At 41.6% G+C, this 27,057-nt stretch overlaps 1 protein-coding gene across 2 annotated transcripts in view; it reads left to right on the top strand.

Annotated features, from left to right (window-relative positions):
- The window catches only part of ZNF292 (zinc finger protein 292), a 134,552-nt gene extending 108,173 nt beyond the window's left edge, over positions 1-26,379 (top strand). For both annotated transcript variants that reach the window (XM_069726397.1, XM_069726396.1), the window contains 3 exons: positions 2,389-2,525; positions 2,790-2,931; positions 17,037-26,379. In XM_069726397.1, the coding sequence (XP_069582498.1) occupies positions 2,389-2,525; positions 2,790-2,931; positions 17,037-24,002 (7,245 nt within the window). In that variant the 3' untranslated portion in view covers positions 24,003-26,379. The remainder of the gene's footprint in view (positions 1-2,388; positions 2,526-2,789; positions 2,932-17,036) is intronic.
- The last annotated feature ends 678 nt before the right edge of the window (positions 26,380-27,057 follow it).

Raw genomic sequence — 27,057 nt, 5'->3', positions numbered from 1 at the left:
ATACCCAGTCCTCAGCGGACGCAAGCCTGGGTAGATGTGTTCTGCAGGCGGCGGTGCCCCAAGTGTAGGGGCCTGTCTGCACATTATTCGTCCATTGCTTCCCACCCAGGCACTGCTTTGGGACGTCCCATGGTCCTGTGTCCCCCAATGAGGTGACAGAGTAAAGGAGATTTTTGTGTACTCGCCGTAAAATCTCTTTCTCTTAGCCTCTAATTGGGGGACACAGCTCCCACCCTGTTGCCCTTTTCGGGCCATTGTTACTGTTGAGTTCTCATATTGTTTTCTTGAGCTCGTACATAGTTGCCTTCTTATAGGCATGGTTGTTATTCATGTTACGTCCCTCCTAATGCTTTTGCACAAAACTGGAGAAGGCTGACGCCGTCCAGGGGTGTATACTGCAGAGGAGGAGCCATGGTTAATCTTTTTTGGATTATTTATAGTGTCGCCTCCTAGTGGACAGCAGCATAACACCCATGGTCCTGTCTCCCAATTAGAGGCTAAGAGAAAGAGATTTTACGGTGAGTACACAAAAATCTCCTTTTTTGGTGCTCGCTTTTATTAATACTATTTTAATGTAACTACAATCTTTTGATCGCCCGTTATTGCATTTTATTGCAATGTAGCAGCGACCAAAAAACGTAATTCTGATGTTTTTGAATTTTTTTCTCGTTATGCAGTTTAGCGATCGGGTTATTTTTTTTATATTGATAGACCGAGCGATTCTGAACACAGTGATACCAAATATGTGTAGGTTTGATTTTTTTTTTTTTTAAATGGGCGATTTGAACGTGTGTGTGTGTATATATATGTATGTATGTATATATATGTATATATATATATGTATATATGCATATATGCTCCTTCTCCCATGAATGCGATCAGCTGTATCGGCTAAATGCCCATACAGCTGATCTTCCGATAACGGCAGGGGGCCCACTAATGGCGCCGGGTCCCCCCGCCTGCTCAGGAGCCCCATAGCGGCAGAGCAGGGAGATCGATTCTCCCTGCTCTGCCGCAGAAAGTATCTGTATCGGCACGCTGCGAGTGCCGATACAGTTACAGTAGCGTAGCTCAGGGTGGGCCCCCTCAGAGCACCAGTCCCGGGGCACCCTCTGCCCCCCTGGTAGCTACGCTACTGGTCAGAACATTAAAAAACAAAACCACAAGTGACCTCATTTTGGAAACTACACATCTCAAGACATTCATTTAAGGGTGTTCTGAGAATTATTTTAACCCCTCAGGCAATCCACAGAATTTTATAACCATTAAAATAAAAAATATATATTTTTCAACTAAAATGTAACATTTGCGGTGTCAACAAAGTTAGCCAGAACCGGTTACATTAAGAACTGTGAATACAGCTATTTAAAAGCTTGTGAGCACTGAGCTCCCTGCCAGTCACCTCTGGTAGACTCTAGCGGTAGTCTGTAACCTAGGCAACCAGCACTAAGCAATCTAATTAAAATTCCCTCCATTATTGAGAACTGAATATTTTCGATAATGTCGAATTCATACTGCTATCTGTCATTGTCCTAGTACGGACTGCGACTTCAGGACTGACCACAGGTCTCCTGCCCCAGACTCAACAGCTCCTTACATTCTTATATTAATCTGAAAATCGTAGTCTGTAAATGTGTTATACAAAGGTCTGAATTCAGCCTTAAACCAAGAAAAATTGGCTGTATTCTTTTGTCCTTGTTAAATGATATTTGAAGGGAAAAGGGAGACACAAAGAGCAAATAGGGTCTTATCTCACAAAAATGGAGGAATCACCAAGAAAATCGCTCACCTGGTGAAGCTGAAAGCAGGCATGTGAAGATTTCGGCTGCCTCAGATCCACAAGCCGGTTAAATCCGCGCTGCCGCAATAATGATGAGGTTCCAGTTGATAGTAGAGTTAAAACAGTGGTTTATTCAACGCGTTTCAGGGCTCTTATGGCCCCTTCTTCAAGAATTTCAGCATACAACATGGTAATTCCTGAAGAAGGGGCCATAAGAGCCCTGAAACGCATTGAATAAACCACTGTTTTAACTCTACTATCAGCTGGAACCTCATCGTTATTGCGGCAGCGCGGATTTGATCCACACCTCCTATAGTATACTGCTTCATATGGTCCTTGTTAAATGAACATATTTGGTAACTATGCACTTCTTCTTTTATTGAAAATTATATATTGTATTACATAAATTTTTTTTGCTAATCAGTTCTGATTTTCACTGTTCTAAGGAGCTAAAATGCAATTTTATAAAATAGTTGTTAATGTAGAGAGCACAACCAATCATATAAAGAGGTGAACCAGCCAAATACACACAGGATTTATGTTTTATTGCCATTGTCATATTGTGTGACTGTCAGTATACACTACATAAAACGTACCCTGTTTTTTAGATTGCCAAAGTAGATTGCAAGGATGCATTGGAAATGATATGCAATCTGGAGTCTGAAGGTGATGAAAAAACATCACTTATCCTGTGTGCAGCTTTTCTATCCCGCCAGCTTCAATTTGGGGAAATGTATTGTGCCTGGTAAGTATGTAGAAAAACTAAGAAAAGTCTTGGGTCTTACTAAGAATCACATGCTCATTTTGGAGTTCTCTACAAATGTGTTACTGTAAACCCTAACATTCAGATTAATGATCAGGACAGCCCTTTAGTCAAACATTTATGCCATGTTTAATTGTGGTCTTGAGTGTTTGGGGGTCAAACTGACCACACTGCAGTACAAGGCAGCTAACCAGGAAAATCTGTTGGCTCTTGGTTTCTTATGTGTATTTATATATTTGTTCTCAGGGAATTGACGCTGTTCTGGAGTAAGTTGCAGAGAAGAGTTGAACCATCTATACAAGTATATTTGGAAATATGTCGCCAGCTGTCTCAGCTAACGAAAACTGTGTATCACATCTTCTTTCTCATTAAGGTTATTCAGTCAGAGGTAAGCCACCTAACCAAAAAGAATAAGCCGATTTGCAATTGACTTTTTTTTGTCTGCTTTCAGTGTACTGAAATGAGGTTTTATCTTGCATAGTTTGCAGCTTGTTTCCAAGGAGATCGACCACCAAAACCTAGCCAAATATATGCAATAGTTGTATTCCAGGAATTAAACTCCCTAACTAGTGATGAGCGAGTGTACTCGGTCGGGTTTTAACGAGCATGCTCGGGTGGTCTCCCGACTATTTGTAACTTCTCAGAGATTGTTTTTGTTGACGCAGCTGGATGATTTACGGCTGCTATCCAGCCTGAGTATATGTGGGGGTTGCCTGGTTACTATGGAATCCCCACATGTATTCAAGCTATCAGCTGTAAATCATGCAGCTGAGGCAATGAAAACTAAATCTGCAAGCAGTTACAAATACTTGGGAGTCCACCTGAGCATGCTCTGGCAAACCCGAGCAATGTGTACACTGGCTCATCACTACTCCTAACATCCCAGCCACTTCTCTAGCCAGATTTTTATACAGAACCTTTCTGCTCACCAAACCACTTTTCCTCCCTCTCAGCTCCTGACCAAGTTGCTTTTATCAGTCTCATGTAATAACAATCCCTGGCATTCTTCCTCATGGCTTGCACTGTCCTGAACGATGTGCATGTTCAATTGCCCTGTTATTTCTATATGCAAATACAGTGATTGCAGTGTAAACTTCAAAACCAACCACTGAGGGCAGAATGTGTTATAGCAGAACCTATGCTGAGCTTTATAGTTCTACTAATACTACAGTTCTGCTAGTCACCAGAACTGTCACTCATATAGAAGTGCCCAGTCTGCCAGAAAATAGAGACTGCAATGTTATGAGCTATTCACGAGACCATTTGAGAACCCTTAAATACTAAATATATGTTTATACTATTTCTACAAACAATTTTTTTTCGATGCTCAGGTCTCGTACAATAAGTTATACACATTTAAAGGGGTATTCCCATCTCCAAGATCTTATCCCAGTATGTAGTAAGTGTAATAATAGCAAATTCTTCCAATTAGAATTGTAGTAAAGTTTTTCTGATTCGCTATGTCTCTTTCCTTATGTGCCAGCATTGCAGGGCTTTAGGTATCCATTTTTATGACCACTAACATGGATACCTGAAGTCCTGCAATGCCGGCACATGAAGACAAAAGCCATAGCGAATCAAAAAAATTATACATTTCTTATTGGAGGTATTTGCTTATAATATTATTATTATTATTGCACCCACTACATATTGCCTAAGGAAACATGTAGAGAGGAGTGATGACTGAGTATAGTCGTTGCTCGGGTTTTCCCAAGCCTGCTCGGGTGACCTCCGAGTATTTGTTAGTGTTCGAAGATTTAGTTTTCATCACCTCAGCTGAATGATTTACAGCTACTAGCCAGCCTGAGTACATGTGGGGGTTGCCTGGTTGCTAGGGAATCCCCACATGTATTCAAGCTGTCTAGTAGCTGTAAATCATCCAGCTGCGGCAAGGAAAACTAAATCTCAGAGCACTAACAAATACTCGGGAGGTCACCTGAGCAACGAGTATACTCGCTCATCACTAGTAGAGGTATATACACATATAGCTCTCTACCTGTCATTGAAAGTTTATGTATGCTTTATGGCATAACGAGGAGGAAGCCAGCCTTCTATATGTAAGTAAAGGTATTGTCCACTACTTGTACTACCCCGGTCTCAATGCCTGTGTTTCCATCTTGTGAAATAACAACTATACTTCATGTCCAGTGCTGGCGCTGTTCCAGCGGTGTCAGCAGTGACTCTCCTGAGCATAATAACATCACACGACTTTTACGGCCAATTTGTGTTTGGATCACTATACCCACTTTCTAACAAATTGCATACTTCCGGAGGAAGAGAGGAGCATCAGCGCTCACTTCTTCCAGATATATATGTGATGTCATATGCATGCCAGTGCTGACACTGCTGGAACGGCATCATAGGTCAGTTATAGGTATTATTATTTTACAAGGGGGAATCAGGTAGTGAAAAGGGGTTGTCCAAGTAGTGGACAACCCCTTGTAAATTCCTTTTTCTTCAACACACTCCTAATACTGTTATCAGAGATTGACAGTGGTATTTAACAGGTTAATAGTCAAAGGTGGAGCTCTGCTCATCCTCTTCTCTTAGATTCAGATCATGGCTGTAACACACAGCTATTATCTCCTAGTTACGCCTCACGTTGTAAACTCGCTCCATACACTCGCTCCCGACATCTGTCCCACATATATGGCAGATGTTGGTAATGGGGTCATTACATCCTGGATGCTGGCTTTGTCCCTCATCTTGCCTTATTGTTCTGTGCGACTGGCAAATGATGAATGAGAGGAGGGAACCTGTGCAGTTTTCCAAGCAATGCACATATACAGTGTGTGTGTGTGTGTGTGTGTGTGTGTGTGTTTCAGAAGCAGCTGGCGATTAGAACAGGTTCTGTGTATATACCTGTTGAAGAGGCAAAATAGGCTAGTGATAATGTAATATAATCGCCGCACTAGCTGAACTGAGGTGGGGATATAGCAAGAGTGAATAGTACAAAGAATGGATAGAAATATAATGTGCTAGTACTCGCTTGCTAAGGATGATTTAACGTGCGTAGGTCAATCCGTAAATCCTGCTTGCTGATGCAGCTGTTGGGAAAGCTATAATAGTGTATAGGGTATTTTGGGAATAGATGTATACAATACACTAAAGGCATAAAAATGTACTTACTAGTGCTGCCATGTATAGTGTACTGTCAGACACGTAGAAGAGGGGGTTAGATAGGCAATCCACTAGAGCTGTGCCGAATTGCGGCGTTTAGGATTTGCTGCCAATGAGGAGAAATACCATTACCGTGTTAACGGTGTGATGAGAAGTCTCTGTTGTGTATAGATAGAAATATATAGTATACAGTACACTGAATGATTATCAGGTGTGTGTGCCCCAATACAGCGTGCTTAAATGGTTAGTAAGGAGGCACACTTACTTGCGAAGTTGTAGATGAGGTAGAGGGTTAAGCAGGACCCGACAGGGTAATAATCTGGCAGTGGAGATGTTCCCGAGCCGGAGTGCGGTGCTCGGGAATTGCTGCCGGAGAGGAGGAGTGCTTAACGAATGAAGCTGTATGGTAGGGAGCCTGTGGTGTACACAGGAGGCGCCCGCTTTCCGCATGCTCCGGCCGTGAGCAATGCTGGGATGCGTTGGGAAATAACCAACGCGTTTCGAGAGATATCTCCTCTCTTCGTCAGGACAGCCCTGACGAAGAGCGGAGATACCTCTCGAAACGTGTTGGTTATTTCACTAACCGAGCCTCCGTCCTCGCTCATCTGTGATGTCACATTTTAGCTCCACCCACCTCACGCGCCGCATCCCAGCGTTGCTCGCGGACAGCGGGCGCCTCCTGTGTACACCACAGGCTCCCTACCATGGGCTGAAAATCTCGGCTTATACTCCAGTATATACGGTATATAATATTCCAGCAATACAATTCTTCAGCCACAGTTTTACTTTTGCAAATTCTGACCATGTGACTTGAAAGTTTTAACCCCTCTGTGACCTTAGACGTACTATCCCGTCGAGGTGCCCTGGGCTTATCTGACCCTGGACGGGATAGTACGTCATAGCCGATCGGCCGCGCTCACGGGGGGAGCGCGGCCGATCGCGGCCGGGTGTCAGCTGCTTATCGCAGCTGACATCCGGCACTATGTGCCAGGAGCGGTCACGGACCGCCCCCGGCACATTAACCCCTGGCACACCGCGATCAAAGATGATCGCGATGTGCCGGCGGTGCAGGGAAGCACCGCGCAGGGAGGGGGCTCCCTGCGGGCTTCCCTGAGACCCCCGGAGCAACGCGATGTGATCGCGTTGCTGCGAGGGTCTCACCTCCCTCCCTGCTCCCTCCAGCCCCGGATCCAAGATGGCCGCGGATCCGGGTCCTGCAGGGAGGGAGGTGGCTTCACAGAGCCTGCTCAGAGCAGGCACTGTGAAGCCTGCAGCGCTGCATGTCAGATCAGTGATCTGACAGAGTGCTGTGCAAACTGTCAGATCACTGATCTGTGATGTCCCCCCCTGGGACAAAGTAAAAAAGTAAAAAAAAAATTTTCCAAATGTGTAAAAAAAAAATAAAAAAAAATATTCCAAAATAATGAAAAAAAAAAAAAAATATTATTCCCATAAATACATTTCTTCATCTAAATAAAAAAAAAAAACCAATAAAAGTACACATATTTAGTATCGCCGCGTCCGTAACGACCCGACCTATAAAACTGTCCCACTAGTTAACCCCTTCAGTAAACACCGTAAGAAAAAAAAAAAAAAAACGAGGCAAAAAACAACGCTTTATTATCATACCGCCGAACAAAAAGTGGAATAACACGCGATCAAAAGGACAGATATAAATAACCATGGTACCGCTGAAAGCGTCATATTGTCCCGCAAAAAAAGAGCCGCCATACAGCATCATCAGCAAAAAAATAAAAAAGTTATAGTCCTGAGAATAAAGCGATGCAAAAATAATTATTTTTTCTGTAAAATAGTTTTTATCGTATAAAAGCACCAAACCATAAAAAAATGATATAAATGAGGTATCGCTGTAATCGTACTGACCCGAAGAATAAAACTGATTTATCAATTTTACCAAACGCGGAACGGTATAAACGCCTCCCCCAATAGAAATTCATGAATAGCTGGCTTTTGGTCATTCTTCCTCACAAAAATCGGAATAAAAAGCGATAAAAAAATGTCACGTGCCCAAAAATGTTTTCAATAAAAACGTCAACTCGTCCCGCAAAAAACAAGACCTCACATGACTCTGTGGACCAAAATATGGAAAAATTATAGCTCTCAAAATGTGGTATTGCAAAAAATATTTTTTGCAATAAAAAGGGTCTTTCAGTGTGTGACGGCTGCCAATCATAAAAATCCGCTAAAAAACTCGCTATAAAAGTAAATCAAACCCCCCTTCATCACCCCCTTAGTTAGGGAAAAATAAAAAAAAATGTATTTATTTCCATTTTCCCATTAGGGCTAGGGTTAGGGCTAGGGTTAGGGCTAGGGTTAGGGCTAGGGTTAGGGCTAGGGTTAGGGTTGGGGCTACAGTTAGGGTTGGGGCTAAAGTTAGGGTTAGGGTTTAGATTACATTTACAGTTGGGAATAGGGTTGGGATTAGGGTTAGGGGTGTGTCAGGGTTAGAGGTGTGGTTAGGGTTACCGTTGGAATTAGGGTTAGGGGTGTGTTTAGATTAGGGTTTCAGTTATAATTGGGGGGTTTCCACTGTTTCGGCACATCAGGGGCTCTCCAAACACGACATGGCGTCCGATCTCAATTCCAGCCAATTCTGCGTTGAAAAAGTAAAACAGTGCTCCTTCCCTTCCGAGCTCTCCTGTGTGCCCAAACAGGGGTTTACCCCAACATATGGGGTATCAGCGTACTCAGGACAAATTGGACAACAACTTTTGTGGACCAATTTCTCCTGTTACCCTTGGGAAAATACAAAACTGGGGGCTAAAAAATAATTTTTGTGGGAAAACAAAAAGATTTTTTATTTTCACGGCTCTGCGTTATAAACTGTAGTGAAACACTTGGGGGTTCAAAGTTCTCACAACACATCTAGATAAGTTCATTGAGGGGTCTAGTTTCCAATATGGGGTCACTTGTGGGGGGTTTCTACTGTTTAGGTACATTAGGGGCTCTGCAAACGCAATGTGACGCCTGCAGACCAATCCATCTAAGTCTGCATTCCAAATGATGCTCCTTCCCTTCCGAGCCCTCCCATGCGCCCAAACGGTGGTTCCCCCCCACATATCGGGTATCAGTGTACTCAGGACAAATTGGACAACAACATTTAGGGTCCAATTTCTCCTGCTAACCTTGGAAAAATACAAAACTGGGGGCTAAAATATAATTTTTGTGGAAAAAAAAATATTTTTTATTTGCATGGCTCTGAGTTATAAACTGTAGTGAAATACTTGGGGGTTCAAAGCTCTCACAACACATCAAGATGAGTTCCTTAGGGGGTCTACTTTCCAAAATGGTGTCACTTGTGGGGGGTTTCTACTGTTTAGGTACATTAGGGGCTCTGCAAACGCAATGTGACGCCTGCAGACCATTCCATCTAAGTCTAAGTTCACATTTGCGTTGTGCGCCGCAGCGTCGTCGCCGCAACGCACAACGCAAACAAAAACGCAGCAAAACGCATGCACATGCGGCGCCAATATTAAAGATAGGGCCGCACGACGCATGCGTTTTTTAAAAGGTCGGCGCCGCACAAAAAATCCAACATGTTGCGTTTGCCGCGCCCAGACAGGTGAGCCCTAACGCCGCATGCGGCGTAAAACGCAACACAACGCATGCACATGCGGCCCCATGCGGCGCCAATGTTAAAGATAGGGCCGCACGACGCATGCGTTTTGTTGCGGCGGCGACGCTGCGGCGCAAACCGCAAATGTGAACGTACCCTTAGTCTGCATTCCAAATGGCGCTCCTTCCCTTCCGAACCCTCCCATGCGCCCAAACGGTGGTTCCCCCCCACATATGGGGTATCAGCGTACTCAGGACAAATTGGACAACAACTTTTGGGGTCCAATTTCTCCTGTTACCCTAGGGAAAATACAAAACTGGGGGCTAAAAAATAATTTTTGTGGGAAAAAAATTTTGTTTTATTTTTATGGCTCTGCATTATAAACTTCTGTGAAGCCCTTGGTGGGTCAAAGTGCTCACCACACATCCAGATAAGTTCCTTAGGGGGTCTACTTTCCAAAATGGTGTCACTTGTGGGGGGTTTCAATGTTTAGGCACATCAGTGGCTCTCCAAACGCAACATGGCGTCCCATCTCAATTTCTGTCAATTTTGCATTGAAAAGTCAAACTGCGCTCCTTCCCTTCCGAGCTCTCCCATGCGCCCAAACAGTGGTTTACTGCCACATATGGGGTATCAGCGTACTCAGGACAAATTGGACAACAACTTTTGAGGTCCAATTTCTTCTCTTACCCTTGGAAAAATAAAAAATTGGGGGCAAAAATATAATTTTTGTGAAAAAATATGATTTTTTATTTTTACGGTTCTGCATTATAAACTTCTGTGAAGCACTTGGTGGGTCAAAGTGCTCACCACACATCCAGATAAGTTCCTTAGGGGGTCTACTTTCCAAAATGGTGTCACTTGTGGGGGGTTTCAATGTTTAGGCACATCAGTGGCTCTCCAAACGCAACATGGCGTCCCATCTCAATTCCTGTCAATTTTGCATTGAAAAGTCAAATAGCGCTCCTTCCCTTCCGAGCTCTCCCATGCGCCCAAACAGTGGTTTACTGCCACATATGGGGTATCAGCGTACTCAGGACAAATTGGACAACAACTTTTTGGGTCCAATTTCTCCTGTTACCCTTGGTAAAATAAAACAAATTGGAGCTGAAGTAAATTTTTTGTGTAAAAAAGTTAAATGTTCATTTTTATTTAAACATTCCAAAAATTCCTATTAAACACCTGAAGGGTTAATAAACTTCTTGAATGTGGTTTTGAGCACCTTGAGGGGTGCAGTTTTTAGAATGGTGTCACACTTGGGCATTTTCTATCATATAGACCCCTCAAAATGACTTCAAATGAGACGTGGTCCCTAAAAAAAAATGGTGTTGTAAAAATGAGAAATTGCTGGTCAACTTTTAACCCTTATAACTCCCTAACAAAAAAAAAAAATTGGTTCCAAAATTATGCTGATGTAAAGGAGACATGTGGGAAATGTTACTTATTAAGTATTTTGTGTGACATATCTCTGTGATTTAATTGCATAAAAATTCAAAGTTTGAAAATTGCGAAATTTTCAAAATTTTCGCCAAATTTCCGTTTTTTTCACAAATAAACGCAGGTACTATCAAAGAAATTTTACCACTATCATGAAGTACAATATGTCACGAGAAAACAATGTCAGAATCACCAGGATCCGTTGAAGCGTTTCGGAGTTATAACCTCATAAAGGGACAGTGGTCAGAATTGTAAAAATTGGCCTGGTCATTAACGTGCAAACCACCCTTGGGGGTAAAGGGGTTAAACCCTTCATGACATGGCGATTTTCCATTTTTTCTCTTTCTTCCATACGAGGGCTGTTTTTTGCATGACGAGTTTTACTTTTGAATGGCACCATTCATTCTGTCATATAGTGTACTGGAAACCGGGGGCAAAAATCCAAGTGCTTTGAAATTGCAAAAAAGAAGTGCAATTCCACAGTTATTTTTTGGGGTTTTTTATTTACCGTATTTTCCGGCATATAAGACGACTTTTTGACTCCTAAAAATTGTCCCAAAAGTCGGGGGTCGTCTTATACGCCGGGTACGGCGTGTGCAGGGAGCGATCCTGGATGTCGGCGTGTGGTTCCCAGTGTCTGGAGGAGAGGAGACTATCCTTCAGGCCCTGGGATCCATATTCATGTAAAAAATAAAGAATAAAAATAAAAAACATGGATATACTCACCCTCGGACGGCCCCTGGCTCACAGCGCTGCTAGCGTCTGCCTCCGTTCCTGAGAATGCAGAGAGTGAAGGACCTTCGATGATGTCGCGGTCACCTGACCGCTCATGTGACCGCGACGTCATCGAAGGTCCTTCACTCTCTGCATTCTCAGGAACGGAGGCAGACGCTAGCAGCGCTGTGAGCAAGGGGCCGTCCGAGGGTGAGTATATCCATGTTTTCTATTTTTCTTCTTTATTTTTTACATGAATATGGATCCCAGGGCCTGAAGGATAGTCTCCTCGTCTTATACACCAGAAAATAAGGTACCATGTTCACTATACCGTAAAACTAACCTGGTAATATGATTCTCCAGGTCAGTACAAGTACGCAGATACCAAACATATAATATTTTGTTTATTTGTGCAACTCAAAAAAAGTATTTTTGATTTTATTTCCTTTTTCCGAGACCCATAATGTTTTTCATTTTTCGTGATGTGGGTCTGGGTGATGGCTTATTTTTTGTACCCTGAGCTGACGTTTTTACTTATACCATTTTGGGGTAGATATGGCTTTGATCACCTCTTATTGCATTAAATTGCATTGTTGCTGTGGCCAAAAAATAAGTAATTCTGGCATTTTGATTTTTTTGTCGTAACGCTGTTGTGATCAGATTAATTTTATACTTTGATAGATCAGACTTTTAGAAACTGAGTAATATCAAATGTTTTTTAAATGTTTCAAGTTTTATTTTTAATGGGGCAAAATGGGAGTGATTTGAACTTTGTATTTATTTTATTTATTTTATTTTTTTTTTCATATTTTTAAAAAACTTTACTGGTTTTACTAGTCCCCTTAAGGGAATTGAAGCTGTTATTGTCTGATCATGTGTTCTGTACATAGCAGTGCAATAGCACTGCTCTGTCTAGAGAAAATAACGATCTCGTATGAACACCAGCCACAGGAGGAGCTTAACCCCTTAGCGACCGCCGATACGCCTTTTAACGGCGGCCGCTAAGGGTACTTAAACCACAGCGCCGTTAATTAACGGCGCTGTGGAAAAAGTCCATAGCGCCCCCCAGAGGCCGATTTTCTCCGGGGTCTCGGCTGCCGAGGGTAGCCGAGACCACAGAGAACATGATTCGGGGGGGTTTTAACCCACCCCGCATTTGCGATCGCCGGTAATTAACCGTTTACCGGCGATCGCAAAAAAAAAAAAAAACGCGATCTCTTTTTAATTTCTCTGTCCTCCGATGTGATCGCACATTGGAGGACAGAGAAAAGGGGTCCCAGGTGGCCCCCCAATACTCACCTAGCTCCCCCGATGCTCCTCGTGTCTCCCGGTGGGCGCCGCCATCTTTAAAATGGCGGGCGCATGCGCAGTGCGCCCGCCGGCCGGCACCGGGAGAATCTTTGGGGTCTCGGCTGCCGGGGGTAGCCGAGACCCCAAAGAGCATGATCGGGGTCGGTATTACCGACCCCTGTTTTGCGATCGCCGGTAATTAACTGTTTTCCGGCGACCGCAAAAAGAAAAAGAAAAAAAAGTAAAGTGTAATTCTCTGTCCTCTGATGTGATCGCACATCAGAGGACAGAGAAATAGGGGGATTCGGGGACCCTAGCATACTCACCTAGGTCCCTGGATCCTCTTGCTGCTCCTCCTGGCCGCCGGCAGAAGAACATGGCGGACGCATGCCCAGTGCGCCCGCCATCTGTCTCCATCTGCCGGCCGGCAGGAGAACAGCAGTTGGGGCTAAAATTAGGGTTAGGGGTAGGGTTAGGGCTAGGGTTAGGGCTAGGGTTGGGGCTAAATTTAGGGTTAGGGTTGGGGCTAAGGTTAGGGTTGGGGCTAAATTTAGGGTTAGGCTTCTTTCACACTTACGTCGGTACGGGGCCGTCGCAATGCGTCGGCCCGACATACCGACGCACGTTGTGAAAATTGTGCACAACGTGGGCAGCAGCTGTAGTTTTTCAACGCATCCGCTGCCCAATCTATGTCCTGGGGAGGAGGGGGCGGAGTTACGGCCACGCATGCGCGGTCAGAAATGGCGGATGCGACGTACAAAAAAACGTTTCATTGAACGTTTTTTTGTGCCGACGCTCCGCCAAAACACAACTGATCCAGTGCACGACGGACGCGACGTGTGGCCATCCGTCACGATCCGTCGGCAATACAAGTCTATGGGCAAAAAACGCATCCTGCGGGCACATTTGCAGGATCCGTTTCTTGTCCAAAACGACGGATTGCGACGGAATGCCAAACGACGCAAGTGTGAAAGTAGCCTTAGGGTTGGGGCTAAAGTTAGGGCTAGGGTTGGAGCTAAAGTTAGGGTTAGAGCTGGGATTAGGGTTAGGGTTTGGATTAGGGTTGGTATTAGGGTTAGGGTTGGCATTAGGGTTACGCTTGGGATTAGGGTTAGGTTTGGGATTAGGGTTAAGGTTAGGGTTGTGATTAGGGGTGTATTGGGATTAGGGTTAGGTTTGAGGTTAGGGTTGAGATTAGGATTAGGGGTGTGTTGGATTTAGGGTTTTGATTAGGGTTATGGTTAGGGTTGACATTAGGGTTGTTTTGGGGTAAGGGTTGTGATTATGGTTAGGGTTAGTGATTAGGATTATGGATCAGGTTGGGATTAGGGTTAGGGGTGTGTTGGGGTTAGGGTTGGAGCTAGAATTGGGGGGTTTCCACTGTTTAGGTACATCAGGGGGTCTCCAAACACGACAGCCAATTTTGCGCTCAAAAAGTCAAATGGTGCTCCCTCCCTTCTGAGCTCTGCCGTGCGCCCAAACAGTGGGTTTCCCCCACATAAGGGGCATCAGCGTACTCGGGATAAATTGGACAACAACTTCTGGGGTCCAATTTCTCTTGTTACCCTTGTGAAAATAAAAACTTGGGGGCTACAAAATCTTTTTTGTGAAAAAAAAATAAATATTTTTTATTTTCACGACTCTGCATTCTAAACTTCTGTGAAGCACTTGGGCATTCAAAGTTCTCACCACACATCTAGATAAGTTCCTTGGGGGGCCTAGTTTCCAAAATGGGGTCACTTGTGGGGGGTTACTACAGTTTAGGTACATCAGGGGCTCTGCAATCGTAACATAATGCCCACAGACCATTCTATCAAAGTCTGCATTCCAAAAAGGCGCTCCTTCCCTTCCGAGCTCTGCCGTGCGCCCAAACAGTGGTTTACCCCCACATATGGCGCATCAGCGTACTCGGGAAAAATTGGACAACAACTATTGCAGTCCAATTTCTCCTGTTACCCTTGTGAAAATAAAAACTTGGGGGCTACAATATCTTTTTTGTGGAAAAAAAAATATTTTTTATTTTCACGACTCTGCATTCTAAACTTCTGTGAAGCACTTGGGCATTCAAAGTTCTCACCACACATCTAGATAAGTTCCTTGGGGGTCTAGTTTCCAAAATGGGGTCACTTGTGGAGGGTTTCTACTGGTTAGGTACATCAGGGGCTCTGCAAACGCAACATAATACCCGCAGACCATTCTATCAAAGTCTGTATTCCAAAACGGCGCTCCTTCCTTCCGAGCTCTGCCGTGCGCCCAAACAGTGGTTTACCCCCACATATGGGGTACCAGCATACTCAGGACAAATTGGACAACAACTTTTGTGGTCCAATTTCTCTTGTTACCCTTGTGAAAATAAAAACTTGGGGGCTAAAAAATCTTTTTTGTGGAAAAAAAAAATATTTTTTATTTTCACGGCTCTGCATTATAAACTTCTGTGAAGCACTTGGGCATTCAAGGTTCTCACCACACATCTAGATAAGTTCCATGGGGGGTCTAGTTTCCAAAATGGTGTCACTTGTGGGGGGTTTCCACTGTTTAGGCACATCAGGGGCTCTCCAAACGCGACATGGCGTCCAATCTCAATTCCAGCCAATTCAACATTGAAAAAGTAAAACGGCGCTCCTTCACTTCCAAGCTCTGCGGTGCGCCCAAACAGTGGTTTACCCTCACATATGGGGTATCGACGTATTCAGGAGAAATCGCACAACTTTTGTGGTCTAATTTCTCCTGTTACCCTTGTGAAAATAAGAATTTGTGGGCGAAAAGATCATTTTTGTGTAAACAAAAGCGATTTTTTATTTTCACGGCTCTACGTTATAAACTTCTGTGAAGCACTTTGGGGGTTCAAAGTGCTCACCACACATCTAGATAAGTTCCTTAAGGGGTCTAGTTTCCAAAATGGTGTCACTTGTGGGGAGTTTCCACTGTTTAGGCACATCAGGGGCTCTCTAAACGTGACATGGCGTCCGATCTCAATTCCAGCCAATTCTGCATTGAAAAAGTCAAACGGCGCTCCTTCACTTCTAAGTTCTGCGGTGCGCCCTAACAGTGGTTTACCCCCACATATGGGGTATTGGCGTATTCAGGAGAAATTGCATAACAAAATTTATGGTTACATTTCTGTTTTTACACTTGTGAAAATAAAAAAAATGGTTCTGAATTAAGATGTTTGCAAAAAAAAGTTAAATGTTCATTTTTTCCTTCCACATTGTTTCAGTTCCTGTGAAGCACGTAAAGGGTTAATAAACTTCTTGAATGTGGTTTTGAGAACCTTGAGGGGTGTAGTTTTTAGAATGGTGTCACACTTCATTATTTTCTATCATATAGACCCCTCAAAATGACTTCAAATGTGATGTGGTCCCTAAAAAAAAATGGTGTTGTAAAAATGAGAAATTGCTGGTCAACTTTTAACCCTTATAACTCCCTAACAAAAAAAAATTTTGTTTCCAAAATTGTGCTGATGTAAAGTAGACATGTGGGAAATGTTATTTATTAACTATTTTTCGTGACATATCTCTCTGATTTAAGGGCATAAAAATACAAAGTTTGAAAATTGCAAAATTTTAAAAATTTTCGCCATATTTCCGTTTTTTTCATAAATAATCGCAAGTAATATCGAAGAAATGTTACCACTAACATGAAGTACAATATGTCACGAAAAAACAATCTCAGAATCAGCGGGATCCGTTGAAGCGTTCCAGAGTTATAACCTCATAAAGTGACAGTGGTCAGAATTGCAAAAATTGGCCTGGTCATTAAGTACCAAATTGGCTCTGTCACTAAGGGGTTAATGACAGGTATGAGGGTCATCAGTAAACACCTGTTGTGATGACAACCCATCAGCAGACATTCCAATGGAAGTGGGGAATGACAAACCCCCATGCCTCTGTGTGCTGAATACCGCTGTCAGAAATTGACAGTGGGATTTAGCAGGTTAACAGCCATGGGCGGATCTTCACTCCACTGCTGGACATGTCTGATTAAATCAAGTCATGTGCAGGGAAATATGGGGGTGCACCGAGCAAGGGACATGACACGCAAGTTTACGTCATAGGTCTTGAATGATTAAAAGCATAGGTACATCTGTTATTAGTTGACTGATTCTATGCAATGCTATTTTGTGTGGTCAAATAAAAGATTGCATGTTTATAATCATTGACACAGAAACGGGTTCTAAGTGAGATGAGCTTTGTATGCATTGTTACATGTTGATCTACTGTTTTTATTGAATCTTTTTAAAATACTTTAGAACATGTATTGTATGGTTAGGTGACCTTTGCAGAAAATTGCTGAAGGAAAAGTCTGTATTTCAGCCAAATACTACTAATGTTTAACTCTTACTTTTGTTATTTCAGACCGAGGCAGCAGGACTTCCAACTTGTATTGAGCTGTGTGTACGAGCCCTTCGCTTAGAATCAAGTGACAATGCCAAGGTGAAAATCTCCATCTGCAAAACAATCTCTTGTTTGTTGCCCGATGACTTGGAGGTCAAGAGAGCTTGCCAACTTACTGAATTCCTTTTGGAGCCCACTGTGGATGCTTACTATGCTGTGGAGATGCTCTATAACCAACCAGACCAAAAATACGATGAAGAAAGTCTTCCTGTACCAAACTCCTTACGATGCGAGATGTTGCTGGTCTTGAAAACTCGATGGCCATTTGATCCTGAGTTTTGGGACTGGAAAACTTTGAAGCGTCAATGTCTGGCATTGATGGGAGAAGAGGCATCTATTGTATCTTCAATCGATGAGTTAAATGACGAGGCATATGATCAAGTGGATGATTTCCAAGAATTGACTAAGGATACTACAGAAAATGGAATTGATTTCTTTACTGACCCCTCCCCTGCCCCAGGGGTCACTGAGGAAAAGAAGAAAAAGAAACGTATAAGGAAAATACAAGATCAAGGATATATATCTGCAAAATTTAGAAACTGGGAAGCTTACATGCAATACTGTGTCTTGTGTGACAAAGAGTTTCTGGGTCACCGCATAATTCGACATGCTCAAAAACACTGCATAGATGGTATCTATAGTTGTCCGATCTGTTCAAAACAATATACCACTAAAGAAATCTTTATCCCTCATGTAACATTACATGTCAAACAGTCCTGCAAAGAGAGACTGGAATCGATGCAGCCTCGCAAGAGATTGGTGGATTTGCCTAAAAAGCCTCAGACTTGTAAGAATAAGAAAAGTGTGACGGTCACCAAACTAGAGCGACAAGTGAAGAAAAACACCCTTTACTCGGACGACTTTATAGTTTTTAATGATAATGACAACTCTGATGAAAATGATAAGGGGGGTACTCAGTCCGAAAATTTACAGGCAGACAAAACCGCATTAGTTAATGAGTTTCCTTGCCCCGTACAGTTTTGCAACAAAGGATTCAAATATTTCAAAAATTTAATTGCACACGTGAAGGGTCATAAAGACAGTGAAGAAGCTACACGTTTCCTACAGATACAGAGCAAAAAGGTAGTTTGTCAGTATTGCCGAAGGCAGTTTGTCAATTTAACTCACCTAAATGATCATTTGCAAATGCACTGCGGAAGCCAACCATATATTTGTATACAAATGAAGTGCAAGGCAACCTTTGACAGCTACGCAGATTTACTAACTCACAGAAAGGCGCATCGGGATTTCAGAGCAAAGTGTATGTTTCCAAAATGTGGGAGAATATTTTCAGCAGCTTATATGCTCTTTGACCATGAAGCACAACACTACAACACATTCACCTGCAAAATCCCTGGCTGTGGAAAGATATATCATTCTGAACTTCAATTACAAAAGCACTCATCTGAGCATTCACCAGGTTCTTCAGTGCCAGAGGCTAACAAGCCTGGAGATCAGCCCAAGGTGGCAACAATGGTTGTGGATCTTAAATGTGTAAGTGTCAAAAGAAAATCACTACAAAAGTCCAAAGCAAATAAAGTTTCGAATTGCCTGTCCCTACATTCATCAGATGTTCCCAGTTCTACCATGGCTAAAGATCCTAGTATGGCTGATGCATCACTCCTCGACCGGAAAGCCCTTCCGGTGTGTTCCAGTGGATTAGAGAATTCTATGCATATGCTAAACCAACTACTTCCATCTTCCAGTGAGGCTCTCCCTAACTCTGAATCGTTAGGTCCAGTTTTACCAACTCCTGCTGTAGCTCCCAATATTTTACCTAAAGCAGACATATTGGTCCATCCTACTTACCCAGCTGTATCTAGAAATATTAAATTACCATCTCTTGTTGAAGGGTTTCATGACCTCTTGAGCGAAAATAAACTGCTTCCCAGTGCAGATCCGGCAGATGAGACACAAGCAATAGCCAATTCAGGAATGGTTGAACAGTGCCTCTCATTGTTTCAAAATGCAAAAAATGCCAACCATGGTCAGCCCAATACAGCTCAATCTGATGCTACTCAGCGGAAGATGAAAACAGACCATCCCATGACTAACATAATGCCATTTAATGTTACTAACCAAACTGCCCAGATGTGTGAGAATAATCTAGTTATTTCTGCGTATGACAGCGCAAAGACTCAACAGCTTTTGCCACTGTCGCTTGAAACAAGTAATACACTCTCAAATGTGTTGCCTCCTGTCAGTAATGTCAAATTGACTCCATTACCACCAGCTCCAACTGAACAGTTCAAATGCAATGTAGAGGGATGCACACGAATATATAATTCAGTTCAGAGCATTGGCAAACACATGAAGAGTACCCACCCTGACCATTATAATGCCTTTAAGACAGAACGCAAAAACAGAAAAAGACAAAAGCCTGTAATATCCAATGAAAAACCTACCTACCTTATACTTGCTGGGCCTGGGAGGCAAAATAATTCTAACTTTCAGTCTCCTCTGCAGAATGCTGTGAACCCTAGTTTCTGTAACCAGTTGCAACATCTGCCAAATCCAGTCTTCCCGACACATCTTGGAAACATAGTTAATCCTGTGAGTCCCATACAAACTGTTGTGTCCCAAGGTATGTCTAAAAATGTGTCTGAAACGCTCTTGGGCCCTGAAGTTGGAAATTTGAGCAATTCTACCTTGACATCACAAATAGATGATTTGGCAAAAGTTTTGCCTATGAAATTTGAAAATGGTTCTGACCCATTTCTTCCAATGCCAACAGAAAATGATCCTCTACCAATCATATCTTCTTTGAGTGGAAGTACAGTGTTTTCTCAGCTTGGAGGCAGTTCAGATCATGTTCTAGCAGCCAATGAGGCTCTCTTAAAAGAAGATGCTGATTCTGAGACCCAGGTTGATGGAACTGAAATGGATGCTAATTTTAATTTGGATAAATCATCTACCATGCTCTCAAATTCTGCAGATAAAAATAGTGGTGACAGGACAAACAAAATGAGAGAGCGAAAGTCAAAGCAAAGTCCTCGTGTTAGATGCCCTGCAATTATCAGAGATGGTAAATTTATTTGTAGCAGATGTTTTAGAGTGTTTGATAATCCACGTTCTTTGGGTGGCCATTTATCTAAAAGAGCTGTATGTAAGCCCCATCAAGATTATGACCTTCCTTCAGTACATTCAGAAAAAGATGGTCAGCCCTCTGTTTTGGCAAGTATGATTCTTTCATCTAGTCCACAGCAAGACGCACAGCCACCTGCGCAGACTTTTAACCCTGAAGTGACTGTTAAAGATGAGCCGTATTTGACACCTGTTCACTCTGACAATGAGAACACTCAGTATTTGCACAGTGGTTTTATACATCCCAGCATATCTAGCTATTCACCATCTGAGAACAACATGAGAAGTCCGGTAAAGCAACATTTTGAAACCTGCGAAAATATAAGCATCAAAGCGCTCTCTCCCACAATAACTTCAGATGATTGCATCGGCACTAGTCATCAGATAAACCCAGCTGAATCATCAACTACAGTCTCTACACAAGTCTTGCTGAATAACTGCAGCATTGAGGGTGGACACCACCTGGAAAACCTTAATATGAATAAATGTACTAACAGATGTGAACTTCTTGTAGACCAAGCAAATAGTAATGTGTGTCCTAATTTAATGGCTAATTCCGTTGAGGGAAACCCATGCATTCCAAAACCAGTAAGTGGCACTCGAGTATCTGTTATTAGTGGACCTCAGAGCTCTTCAACTACCACAAAGAAAAAAAGCAACAGTTCTAAAAGAAAGAAAAAAACTGACACTCCTGTGGTAGAGGCTTCACATGAACTGGCAAAAAATATTTTGGCAGCTGTTGGAAGCTTACCAATGTGTGCTGACATCCAACCAAACTTTATGACCTATGGTTCTGATTTATTGGAAAACCTTGCAAAACATTTAAGCAGTGCCGACAAAGAGTTGCTTATGTCTTGCATCAATGGAGGTCTTAAAACTAACCCGGAGACACATGAAATATGCCAGCTTTCTGAAAAGCAAGAGAAAAGTGACACATTGCAACTTCCTGAATTTGCTTCTGATCATAACGGAACTGAAAAACTAAATGTCCACCCTGATTTTAAGGCGAAGACCTTTCAATCATTGCCTCGCGACCCCACTGAAGTTTACTCTAATGGCAACATTCAGAATATTTGTTCTACTTTGCCGCAGAGTCAGTCTAGTGTTTCTAGCTGCATGGATGATGATATAACTGGTGTCATGCATAGCATATCTACGAACACTGCTTCCAGTCCCACTGACAAAATGAACATACCTATCTGCTCAGTGTCTCCTACTCAGGAAGCTAGTGTCAGGTATGATGAACAGGTGTTGGAGATCATGGACTTAGTGCAGAAACTTCAGCTTGTAGATAATGCGATGTGTGCAGGATTAGGAGAAGAGAAATGTCCACATTTTGAATCATTACCCATAATGTCTAGTGTAATTGTTCCAAATCCTAGTGTAAGTTTATTGTCTGAACAATCACCAGATGCATCTTCACACTTAGGTGAAAAATGTAACGACAAACCTTTTATTTGTCGAGAGGAGGGCTGTACCTATAGTGCAATGACTAAAGACGCTGTGTTCAAGCATTATACTAAAGTCCATTATTACACAGAAGAAAAACTAGGAGAGATAAAGAAACATCAGCTCAAGTTTGCTCCCTTCAGATGCGTCATACCTTCATGTACAAAGACGTTCACTAGGAACTCAAATCTCCGTGCCCACTGCATGTCAATGCATCACTTTACCTCAGAACAAATGATACAGTTAAAAATAAAAAGGCCTTATGGTAGAAAATCTGCTAGTGAAAACATTGATTTGTCTCCTGAAATGCCAAGTGGAAGTCCTGAAATAAAAAAAGGCGTTGAACTTTATGAAGTTGCTCAAGGAATGACAAAACTTGAACCTTTAGATCAGAATCCAGAGATTTGCGAAGAATTGCCAACTGTGAAAACAGAAGTCCCCAAAGTTGAAGAAATTAGAGTGCCACTTGATCTGCCTTCTGTAGAGTCACATTCAATTGCAGTTAATCAGAAAAGCAAAAAAAGGCGAAGAAAGCCAAAAGACAAAGAACTGAAGCTTAAAAACGCAATGGAAAAAGAAGGCAAGCCTACACCGACTTCTAACACTTATAAACCTTACAAATGTGTTCATGAGGGCTGCACAGCAGGTTTCACAATTCAGCAGAACCTAATACTACATTACCAAATTTTCCACAAGTCAGATGCCTCAAAGTTCTCTCTAGAAGAAGACCTAAGAGAAGACAGCAATGGACCAATTCTCAAAGAGTTCAGATGTACAGAGATGGACTGCTCACGAATATTTTCCAGTTTTGCAAGTTTAATCCAACATTATGTGAAACTTCATGAGATGATTGCCGAGGAAATTGAAAATGTAATCTCCCCCGGTAACGTAGGACAGTTTAATTGTGATCAAAGCCAGTGTACGGCTACTTTTACCACTTGTTCAAATTACATTGAACACCTCGAGGAAGTCCATGGCCTTAAAATGAAGCCTATTAAAATGGAAGGGGAGGAAATGTACAAATGTGATTGCGAAGGCTGCGACCGTGTGTATGCCACTAGATCGAATTTGCTTCGGCATATTTATATTAAGCACAAAGATAAACATAAAGAACATTTAATTAGGCCCAGGAAGATGAGTGCAAATGATCAGGAAATTGTTGAAGACAAACCTGCTAAAGAAAAAAATAAAGTTCCCAGACAAAAGAAGGAAAATGATAGTGTTGTTCCTAAAGCAAAAAAACGTAAAATCGGCAATAGAGCAAAACAACTTAAAAGCTGCAAAATTGGCCAAAATGAGACGGGGCCATCAATCCTTAAATATGGTAGACATACATACTCCTTAAAGGATAAAGAAGCTGCGCTGGCAGAATGCAGTAACCTTAATACAAAGCAGTATCCTTGCATGGTGCGTGGTTGTACGTCAGTTGTTGCCTCTGAAAACAATATGATTCGACATTATAAGTCCCACAAACTATCTAGACCATTCATTAAAAAGCACAAAAAAACACTTGTTGTATGCAAAAGAAGTGTACGTCCAAAAGTTAAGGAGTCTGAGTTGCCCAAGTTAGAGTCGGCAGAAGTAATTGAAAAGCCAGAAGTTATCGAGGGCCCCAGTGATACATTGCCTCCAACAAAACAAATAACTGCAAATTTACTTGAAAGTAGTGATGAGTCCACTATTTCAACTTCCCAACAGAGTGAAACGGAAAAGGATGAGATGGATGAACTAACGGAACTATTTATTTCAAAACTAAGCAATGAGGAGAGTACAAGCTCAGAGAGCCAATCGAGAACCTCACCCATTGTAGGCAGTGACTTACTGGAAACAAGTTCTTGTCTGTCAGAGCCACAGAGGCCTGCAAATGTTGTTAAAAGAACCAATAAGCAAAAGCATGGAACGCCTAATCGAAAAAGAAAAATTGATGCACAGGATGAAGTATTGTCTGGTGAGACTAGTAGCACACTTAGCTGTGAGGACATATTGGTTTCTGATAGTTGTGATGAGACACCAGCATTTGACTTGAGTTCCTTCAAACCTATGGGATTTGAAGTGTCATTCCTCAAGTTCCTCGAAGAATCTGTTAAGGAAAAGAAAACTGTAGAAGAAGATAATTGTACAACTGAAACAGAGGCAGCTCCACAGCCAAGTGAAGAAAGTCCAAGGCTTTCTGTTGATGATGACTTTGACACTGATATTCGGTTACTTTTTTCTAACCCATCACATGTACCTAACATGGATAATGTAAAAATAGTTTTAAATGAGGCATTCAATGATTACATTGAGCTGATTCTTAAGCAGCTAAATGAACTGAAACCGGTTGTAATTTTAAAAAGACGAGACGTTTTCTGCAAAGAACTTCCTAATGTTTCGAAGGAACAAAATGTAGACTAAGACGTTAAAGCCACATTATAGAACGGTCCTAGTATATTCAAAGCCTGTACATTTATTGTGAACTAGAAATTATGCGGCATGCCAATAAATGTATTTTTATTAGGGTTTTTTGTGAAAGTTACTTAAATTGGCTAAAAAAAGAAAAAAAATGCCATGGCTAAAGTCATGCAATGGTTTTTATTCAATTTTATCCCTATGGGACTTAAGGAAAGACATTTTATTCAGTTCTGTAAATAATGCTCCGAACCCTTTTTATTTCTATTGATAAATTGTCATTTCCACAAACAGTTTGTCTATTATGCGTGTAATTTGATTTATTTACCAGGCTCACTGCTCATGTTGTACATGATATTTGTACATAGCTTTTTTTTTTGGAGGGGGAGGGATTTTTTTTTTATTATTCCTATTTTGTAAATATCAGTGTCACACATTGCTGCCTACGTCTAAACTATTAAATTACACATTTATATTCGGATTTTAATTTGTTAATCTAGCAATCACATTTTTTTTAAAGAAAATTTGTATTGGACTTATTTTGGGTTGCACATTTTATGTAAGTACTTACAGAGCATCTATTGATAGTTTTTAATATGTAAATACTTGAAATCTTGGTTGCATTACACGTGTGTACAATGCTTACTGCTGCAAGCCAGTCCGACCGTATGGTTGACACATGTACAATCAATACATAAGAAATTATGGTTTTTATCTTTCAATTAGGAATGGATTTAATGGGTGCTGTTTACCTTCAGAAGTTTTTACAGTTAACAAGCCGTTGTGCAAAATATCAGTCACCAGCATCCCCTGTTGGGCTGAATAAAATTACATCCAATTTTCATGCTTCCACCTAACCATGTATCAGTATGTCACGTATAATTGCAGGGTTGATGAAATTCCATTTTAATTACCAGCATAGTATAGTTCTTCAGAGTTCCTATCATTTTGGCCACCTCTAGCATGGAAATAACATTTTGTAACAACCTTCTGGCTTGTGATAAAATAATATTAATGGTAGATAGTCGGTATCTGAAATGGGTCTTGCTAGGGAGCAAAAAAAGCTGAACATGTCTTATATATTTATCCCATTTATTATTTTATATCTTTATTACATCGTTTTGGTTTTTTTTATTTACCCATTGAATGAGCCTCCTTCAAGAATAGGTCACGTGGAGCTTTTTCAGCATTTTGTTGCTGGCTATCTGGTTAGTCTTCATAATGGTCCTTTTTATAATCTTACACCTGTAAATTACATCATGGATTTTCAGTAAAATCGGAAAACATTGGCAAAAGCTCAGGACTTTTTCCACTGAAACACGCAGATTGAATTTCATTCTGCTAGTCCGTAGAATTTCAGTGTTAAATTCAAACTTAAACATGCAGACTGCAGGTTATAAAGTCCATGATGTGATCATTAAAGGAAATGTGTCAGCAGGGTTTTGCTACTTAGAGCAGCATGATAAAGTGGTAGAGACCCTGGTTCCATCGGTGTGTGACTTAATTGGCTGCTTGTTGGTTTCAATAAAATCAGTGTTTTATCAGGATGAGATTATCACTAGAGGACTAGTCGTCTCCTGCCACATATTCCTCCTCTCTGTAACCACACCCCCAACACTGATAGGCAGTTTGCCGCTTATGCACAGTGTACGCAGCTGCCAATCAGTGGTGTGGGCGGGGTTATACAGAGCTCCGCATTCAGAGCACTGCTTTGTCTGTAGCCTATAAAATTGATTTTATCGAAGCGTCTGTGTGCAGAACAGTATTTCATCGCTGGAGTCACTTCATGCTGCTCTCAAGATAACGGCAAATACCCGGTGACCAATTCCTTTTAAACTTTATGGGGGAACAAAAGACCCAAGTTAAATGGATTACCCACAATCTGCACTGGGTGCTCAATATGTGAACGCGGTCTTACAGGCTTTGGTTCTATTTACTACAATTGTACTTCCAGCTAGACCTCTGCGGGTGATGGCTAGTACACTGTACCCATTGGCTACTCATTAATAACCATGCACTTTACATGACTTGTTTTGAAGAAAGTATTCTTCTAATGCAGCAAACCTGATCACGTCTTTCATCCTGGATGTAATAATTCCGGTTACAGGGTTGTCCTTGAGCGGTTACCTGTTAATGAATTCTGAAGTGTCACGTCCCAGCAGTGGTAATGTTGTGTAATGCCAGGGACCAAAGAACAGCCATGCTCCATTTGATCATGAAAGTGAAAGTATGCAGTCCAACCGTGTGTGTGTCACTGTGTTAAGGGAACCTTATGTGAATGTCCTGGAACTTTTATAGTTGTGTAAAGCAATGTATATATTTCAGGTGATTTGTGAAGTAGCCCAGTGTTGCCTTAAATAAAAGTTACATTTTTATAGACTTATTTGTTCATTCACTTTTGAATTTTTTTTTAATTTTTTTTTCTTCTAAAGCTTGATGGCCAGGATAACTCAAAATTGGTAAATCGTAGCCAAGTTGCACATAAAGGTTTATTGCCACGTTTTGTATGTAAGTTTTTGTTTGTTTTTTTTCAATTATTTATGGCCACATCTTTGTTGGTAGCAGTTTCACTGAGAGTCAAAAACTGAACGTAATAAACACATTTTGCCATAATGGCTACCACTTTATTTTTTTTTTAATAAGACACTTCCTTACTGTATAAAACATATTGACTGTTCTTTTCGTATGTGGAAAACCTGCACATAAAAAAACTCAAAAACGTCCCAGCCACTGTTATGGCAACTTAGATCAACGTGGAGTATAAATGTCTAACTGTATATGTAAATGCCCTGGTGGGACATTTCTCCTTTTGCACAAAGTTAGGTTGTTCTGCAAAGCTTTGGGCTTTGAAAATTCCACATTAATTACTCAGATGTGGTATATAAAGGAAAACCCAATATAAGTCGCTGTATATCTATATTCTCAATGTTGCAGTTTGTTTAGTAAACACAAGGTGGCAGTATACAATAAGCTAACGGATCGGCTGGGTCAGAAAGTAATGGCACAAAGGTGAATTTGTTCTTCTGTTTATACGGTTGTTTCTTGTGTTCTATTAGCACTA

This window comes from Ranitomeya imitator, chromosome 5, assembly GCF_032444005.1.
Source record: "Ranitomeya imitator isolate aRanImi1 chromosome 5, aRanImi1.pri, whole genome shotgun sequence".
Taxonomy (NCBI): domain Eukaryota; kingdom Metazoa; phylum Chordata; class Amphibia; order Anura; family Dendrobatidae; genus Ranitomeya; species Ranitomeya imitator.
Note: the sequence above shows the minus strand (reverse complement) of the source record. Positions and strands in the feature narration are given on the sequence as shown.